Below are 7008 nucleotides of genomic sequence, written 5' to 3' on the forward strand. Positions count from 1 at the left end.
ATATATATATATATATAAATACATGTATATTTTGTGTATATACATACATATATATATATCGATATATATATATATATGTATGTATATACACAAAATATACATGTATTTATATATATATATATATATTTCAATTAAAATCCTAATTTCTAACCGTTATCCGTTGGAATTCCGTTAGAATTTTTTTTTTAAAATTTCCAAAAAAATTTCCAACCGACATCCGTTGGAATTCCGTTGGAATTTTTTTTTAAAATTTTCAAAAAAAATTCCAACGGATATCCGTTGGAAATACCGTTGGAAAATTTCAACCCTAATTTTTTCAATTGAATACGTTGAAAATTCCGTTAAAAATTTCCAACGGGCGATTCCAACGGATATCCGTTGGAAATTTTCAACGGATTTTTAACGGAAATCACCGTTGAAATGCCGTTGAAAACCGTTGAAAATCCGTTGAAAAATTTCCAACGGATAAATCCGTTGGAAAATTCGTTGGAATTTGCTGATTTTTTTGTAGTGTTAGTTCTAACTATATCATATTCGACTAATCAACGAATTCAAAAATGTTTTACTGTTCTTTGCGTGAAATGCATTAATATATTAAGGGAATTATCCGCAATTTGTATTTATAAAATACTAACATATATAAAACATGCATGCATGTGTCATACGTGTGGACAGTGCTTGTGATGTAGGGACAGGCCAATCAAATTTCTCGATTAGATCTCTACTGTGATAGAAAAAGAGGAAAACTAATAATACATACATATATATATATATATTCTATGAGAGTGTATAAGCTGGTAACATTTAGTCCCAATTTTCATCAAGAGAAATAAAAGCTCTGCAAACGCACATGCCAGTGATGCCACCACAATACACAAGAACAAATGCAGAGCTCAGTCCATATTAATGATCATATATATATATATATATATGTATATGTGTGTGTATATATATATAGAGAGTGAAGGCATGCGATTGGTACAATTTCTTAACCGAACCCAAATAATTGAATCGTCAAATCGGTCGTGTTATGGAGTTGTCAAACATGAACATGTAACACGTGTATGGCTGTGAACATTTTTCCTATATGACGGATTGCCTACTGCCACTATGATTTCGATTAAATTAAATTAATATCAATATACATATAATGGTGTACGTATACGACACACACACACACACATATATATATATATTGTAGACCTTGTAAACGATAAAATTATCATTAATTTCAAGCAATTAAAACTAACGCGAAGATTGATTTGGACTTGGTGCGAGCCATCCAAAGTTTATGTTTTGTCGCAGTGCATGCGAATTATACAAGGTTATAATGATCTATAGAGACATGTTATATTATGTACGTCTCTCGGTGGATATTACTCGAAACTGTATGCATAAGTGTGCGGCTCGCTCCAAAACGTTTGCTTGTGTGACTTGGTTTTCCGTACAAGTTTGTTTCTTCATTGCCAACACAATAATAGGCACTGTAAATAGAATACTTGACAGTTCAAAAAATAGAAATTGTCAAGAATGGGATTCGAACCCATGCCCTTTCGGACCAGTACCTGAAACTGGCGCCTTAGACCAACTCGGCCATCTTGACATTTACGTCTAATGCGAACAGTGACAAAATCATTGAACATTGATACAAAACCAACAAGCAGACCAAAGATCGTATATCTTATGATGAGATTATATTTGTACTTCAAACTCGGACACAAATTTTATTGTTGTTGTTGTTATTATTATTATTATTATTTATAAAGAGTTCTAAAATTAATATGCTGTCATTTCGTAGCCATGCATAAATAAGACAAGTTGGTAGAAACAATTACATTTGCTTAAGCTTGGTATACATACATATTTTACAAAATGAGAAATATATATTCATTTATAAAATGCCCAGTCTTGTTGTAGAGGCCCAAAATGATATTGGGTCTCTAAGTGGAAAGTGGAAACTAAGGCCGACGAGGGTTCTTTGGTGATTTGACTACTTGAGTGGGGGTAGTTTCGGTATTTAGTATTGCTCCGACATTGAAATGAAACTGCGCTCCTCCTGCCACTGCAATAAATATGGCAATTGAGATAAACCCATTTTCCGCCGTATCATATGATTGATTGGTCAAATTTTTTCAGGGATTCAAAAACAACTTAACCATTTAGTTTTCGTCGAGAATCATTCAAACAAAGATAACGTTACGGAGAGATGCAAGTGCTGGCATCGTGCTCGGTGAACCCCAATGGGATCAGTTTACGGAAGAAGGGCTTACTGGGTCGAAGACAGCTTCTGTCGTCTGTCTGTTGCAGAATTCCCCAGAACGACACCGTTTCAGGCCGACCCATTTCTCCTGTAAGGTTAGGAAAAGCTCCTGACTTTGCCGCTCTGTCCAAGTTCGCGTCTTTTTGTTGTTTGTGGAATCGGTAGTTTTGATTTGGGGATTTAAAGTTGGTGACTTCCATGTTTTTTAGTTTGTACTTTTGTCTGGTACAAAGAATGGTACGGAACTGTATATGCCGTTTACTTGATGAGCTGCAAAAGATAGGGTAGGGAGCAGAAAAAAGATTGGGTGTTGGAACAAACATTCTCAAATTTGTTGTTTTTTCTTCCTAATTTCGTTTTCCGAGTCTTGATGTTACTGTAGTTTCATTTGTTTGTTTGCTTGTTATAAGAATTGTTGGAGATTGGAGATTGGACTTGGGAGAGTTGGTGATGAAAACTGTCCCTTTGGCGACTAGGCGAATGTTGTTGACGAGTGTTATCATGCATCTGTGTTATAATCCTTCAAGGTACTCATCAGGTCCGCTTCCTGTTTCAGCTTTTTCAGTTCCCTTTCCGAAAAATTCGATGGGATTTCGAAAAAATTTATCGTGTGATGAGCTCAAAGGCTTGAAATCTGTGTTAGTCACTGATGGTCTTGACTAGGAGTGGTAAGTAATGAGCTCAAAGGCTTGAACACTTCAAATGTAATGGTTTTTGTTTAAGGAATTGTGTTTTCCGATTGTCCTGGCACTGTATTTAGCAGTGTGGGTGTTATGGCTTTGATGGAGATCATCCATCATGATATGATGAGGTCTATAAGTATTTGTTTCTTCTTTCCGAAAGCTTGATTCTTTTATTTATCCTTACTGATGTAATTATCATCACCGAGTGAGCTTTTTTGATGAACTACAGCCCAAGCTCTTGGTGATCCATCGGTGACAGTTGAAGATGTAAGCCCGCCCGTTTTTCCTTCCGGGCCACTTTTCCCTACCGAGGTTAGGTTATCGACCATTTTGATTTTGACTGGTTTATTCATGCTCCAGTCTTTCTTGGTTAATAACATATATTCCCCCCCCCCTTGCAGGAGAGAATTGTCCAGCTTTTTGAGAAAAATACTTACTCAGTTGTCAATATCTTTGATGTGACTTTAAGGCCTCAGCTCAAGATGACGGGCGTGGTTGAGGTAATGTTTCTCAATGCAAATAAAGGTTATTTTTCTGTTTATGGTGTTGATTCGGTACCGAGTTAATGGTGTACTGTTGTCGACGATGTAAATCAATGACAGATACCCGAAGGAAATGGTTCAGGAGTAGTCTGGGATGGTCGGGGTCACATAGTGACCAATTATCATGGTGAGAGCCGATTTCAACAATCAAAAGGGTCATGAAATGATCTGAATATAGGATATAAATGCCTCATACCGGGTTAAATTTTTAATGCTGCATAGTTATTGGCAATGCCCTATCAAGAAATCCAAAGCCCGGTGAAGTGGTTGCTCGCGTTAATATTTTGGCATCTGATGGGTAAGTTTTGTTACGCTTGCACATTGAAGTCTTTCAGCGAATGTACTCTTTCGTATGGTAAATCGGTAAACAAATAAGTGTCTTGACGTGCATGCATAAATCTTGAAGGGTGCAGAAGAATTTTGTAGGAAAACTGGTTGGTGCTGATCGTGCTAAGGACCTTGCTGTCTTGAAGGTACGTATATTTACGACCTTTCGACGGGGTTGAAAAGAAATATCTTTTGACATAATGTTCTGAAACGCCAGGTAGAAGCCCCCGAAGATATTCTGAAACCGATCAAAGTAGGGAAGTCAAATGCTCTAAAAGTCGGGCAGGAGTGTTTAGCCATCGGGAACCCATTTGGATTTGATCACACACTTACAGTTGGTGTAATCAGTGGCCTTAACCGGGATATATTCAGTCAAGCCGGAGTTACAATCGGTGGCGGGATTCAAACCGATGCCGCCATCAACCCGGGAAATAGGCAAGTCTAGGCATTCATAATAAAGGGTTAATCTTTTCTTGTATCGTTGTATACACGTTCTACTAAATCTTTCACGTACGCTTCAGCGGAGGTCCTCTACTGGATTCGAAAGGAAACTTAATCGGAATCAACACTGCTATATTCACGCAGACCGGTAAGTTTCAGCGAATAAGAACAAAAAAGAATAGAAAGAAAGATCCGTCGGTATAAATATCTGTCCCATTTTACCGTTGGTTCTGCAGGCACATCTGCGGGTGTAGGATTTGCCATCCCGTCGTCGACAGTTCTCAATATTGTCCCTCAACTGATACAATTCAGCAAAGTCAGTCCAGATTTCATTCCTTTTTTCCGTTTTCTTCTGTTTTCTCCGCGCTTTTTTGTTTTCCTAGTCTTATTACTTATCTAAACTAGGTTCGTCGAGCTGGTATTAACGTGGAAATAGCACCAGATCTAGTTGCTAACCAGCTCAATGTTCGAAACGGGGCTCTAGTCCTTCAGGTATGAATCTTTCAAACTCTTAAATCCTCAAAACTGGGTCTTCTTGGCAACAACAGTGATCAAACCGTTTTTTCTGTTTTCCGTTTTCTTTTTCTGGCTGTGTGATATACGATCTAGGTTCTGGGAAATAGTTTGGCCGCCAAAGCGGGGATACTTGCCACATCTCGGGGGTTTGCGGGTAATATAGTTCTCGGAGATATCATCGTTGCCATCGACAACAAACCCGTAAGCTCTTTTAAGCTTCTTTATCCCGTTACCCTTTCACCGGAAACGCGGGATAGAACAAAAGACTTCAACTTTCCCCCGAATGCACGAAACCCTTTATCTTAAATTTCGGGGTTTTTGAAAAAGAATTCAGAAAGAGGCTGGGGTTTTCATTCACTTTGACTCTGGTGGATCAGGTGAAGAACAAAGCAGAGATGACGAGGATATTGGATGAATACAATGTGGGTGACAGAGTGGAACTGAAGATTCAGAGAGGGTCTGAAGATTTGGAGCTGCAGATTGAGTTGGAAGAGAAGAGTTCATAAACAATTTGTGTCATCTTTGGATTATAAAAAAAAAAAGGATATTATCAATCCGTACATTCAATCGATTGTCTTCAATGATATTACATGATTAATATCATTGTACTCACTCGAGCATGAGATTCTTAAAAATATTAAAGCCCCAAAAAAAATACATAAATATTGTTACAACTCCAACGTAAATGATAAACATATATAAAAAAAAAAACTTTCACAATCTCATCTGAGGAGGAAAAAAGGATCAAAACCATCCCAAACCTCTCCATCATCGTCATCATCAACGCTCATACCGAGCGACTTCTCGTGTAATCTGATAACGACTCTGAAAATGTTCGACACCAAAGGGTTCCTCAGGAACGGTTTCATGGCCGTACCGAGTTCCTCCATATCAGAAAGAAGAGGTTTTCTGTCATAATTTTCGGCCACCGACCCGAAAACGCAGAAGGAGAGGGAGTAGAAGCCGAGGAGATTACCGTAGAGCGGGAGAAACGAGTCCTTGTGGTTCCCGATTCCGCCTAACCAACCGCCTTTTTGTTCCCCGACGTGGTCGTTGGCGAAGAAAAGCAACTGGTTTCGGAATTTCGCCCTCCATTCGAGCAGATGGGTAAGGGGAAGTTCTCTGTTTGATGATCCTGCAAGATTCTGGAGATGGTGACAACACAATTGAGAGATTAGAAGCTTCTCTTCATGGTGGTTGTCGATCTCTTTGTCGAAAACCTGTCTCACGAGATCTCCTCCCTTTGCCGAAGAGGCTGTGTAGGTTGCGGCATTGAAGACCCATCCCGCGAGGTAATGGAAATACTCGTTCCAATGGCCGAAAACAGAAGATAGATGGCCGAAGCTAAGTTCAATGACTTTCTCAACTTGGGTGGGGACTTCTTCCCAAGCCGCGGAGGAGGAGAAGCACTTCTGGACATCGGAGGCAAGTTCTTGTCTGATCACGTCATCTTCGTCTTCCAACAGTTTGATGCAAGTGAACCACATCTCGAGAACTTGAAAGGCGTACCTGTTACAAGGCTCTTGTACATCGGTGGCCTTAGTTTCAGTGGGGATTTGATCGTTCGAAACATGAGAGCCGATGAGCTCGGCTTGTTCCAGTAGACCAGATGCTATCATAGCCTCTGCAGATGCCTTACGGATATTCACTTGCTCGGATGATGAGCTTTGCTGTTTGACCAAGTTAACAAAGTAGGAGAGACAATCAAATACGTGAGCCAATCTAGGTTCCTCTGGTTTCTCGGATTCACACTTGTCTGGAACGGTGAAAAAGTGTTTCAAGAACAAACTCGTGAAACGCTTCACACAAATGGCAAGGCAGCATATCAGTGTCCCTCGGGTTTTAGCATGTCTTGAGTTCTCATATAAGGAAGTCAGCTTATCCCAGAGCTGAAACACTGACTCATAATCCAGCGAACCAACATAAACGCCTCCTATAGATTCTCCTTTGGATGATTTCCGAAACATAAGAAGATTCCAATGGCAAAGAATCCTCAGAATGTAATTCTCACATCTATGGCTTTTATCCTTTCCCAAGAGCTGCAACAATGTCACCTGGAGCTCGGTTTTTGCCCAGTTCCAGATAACGCTCGTCTCAGAAGAACAATTGGATTCTTCGGATTTCAGGAACCGAAGCAGCCATTTGAGTGTTGAGAGACGAACTTCATATGATGGATCGGACAGGGAACAAATCAACCTTTCGTTAAGATCAGGAAAACCATTGATCGGTTCAAAAAATA

The 7008-nt window shown here is 39.4% G+C and overlaps 2 protein-coding genes and 1 non-coding gene across 4 annotated transcripts in view; 1 reads left to right on the forward strand and 2 right to left on the reverse strand.

The window, feature by feature from the left end:
• Positions 1–1522: 1522 nt before the first annotated feature.
• Positions 1523–1603, reverse strand: TRNAL-CAG. The gene has a single exon. It is a non-coding gene; the product is annotated as a tRNA-Leu (tRNA).
• A 485-nt stretch (positions 1604–2088) lies between these two features.
• LOC104823191 (protease Do-like 8, chloroplastic) lies at positions 2089–5381 on the forward strand. The gene is made up of 13 exons (XM_010554636.2): positions 2089–2355; positions 2671–2798; positions 3173–3255; positions 3345–3443; positions 3546–3612; positions 3708–3783; positions 3892–3958; positions 4030–4247; positions 4334–4401; positions 4490–4569; positions 4659–4745; positions 4863–4970; positions 5147–5381. The coding sequence occupies exons 1-13, from the start codon at positions 2207–2209 to the stop codon at positions 5273–5275; spliced, it is 1359 nt and encodes a 452-aa protein (XP_010552938.1). The 5' UTR covers positions 2089–2206; the 3' UTR covers positions 5276–5381.
• Positions 5269–7008, reverse strand: part of LOC104823176 (thyroid adenoma-associated protein homolog) — a 7936-nt gene continuing 6196 nt past the window's right edge. The window contains exon 7 of one of the 2 annotated variants that reach the window (XM_010554624.2): positions 5269–6997. In XM_010554624.2, the coding sequence (XP_010552926.1) occupies positions 5492–6997 (1506 nt within the window). In that variant the 3' untranslated portion in view covers positions 5269–5491. Of the gene's footprint in view, positions 7002–7008 lie in introns of both variants that reach the window. The other variant, XM_010554618.2, reaches the window with a different exon arrangement.

This window comes from Tarenaya hassleriana, unplaced genomic scaffold, assembly GCF_000463585.1.
Source record: "Tarenaya hassleriana unplaced genomic scaffold, ASM46358v1 Cleome1, whole genome shotgun sequence".
Taxonomy (NCBI): Eukaryota; Viridiplantae; Streptophyta; class Magnoliopsida; order Brassicales; family Cleomaceae; genus Tarenaya; species Tarenaya hassleriana.

Excerpts from the sequence above, each read along its gene's own strand:
- LOC104823191 (XM_010554636.2), top strand. The coding sequence starts at position 2,207 with ATGCAAGTGCTGGCATCGTGCTCGGTGAACCCCAATGGGATCAGTTTA. Across the intron at positions 2,356-2,670 it reads CGACCCATTTCTCCTGTAAG|AATTGTTGGAGATTGGAGAT; the intron begins GTTAGGAAAAGC and ends GCTTGTTATAAG. Across the intron at positions 3,959-4,029 it reads AGGACCTTGCTGTCTTGAAG|GTAGAAGCCCCCGAAGATAT; the intron begins GTACGTATATTT and ends CTGAAACGCCAG.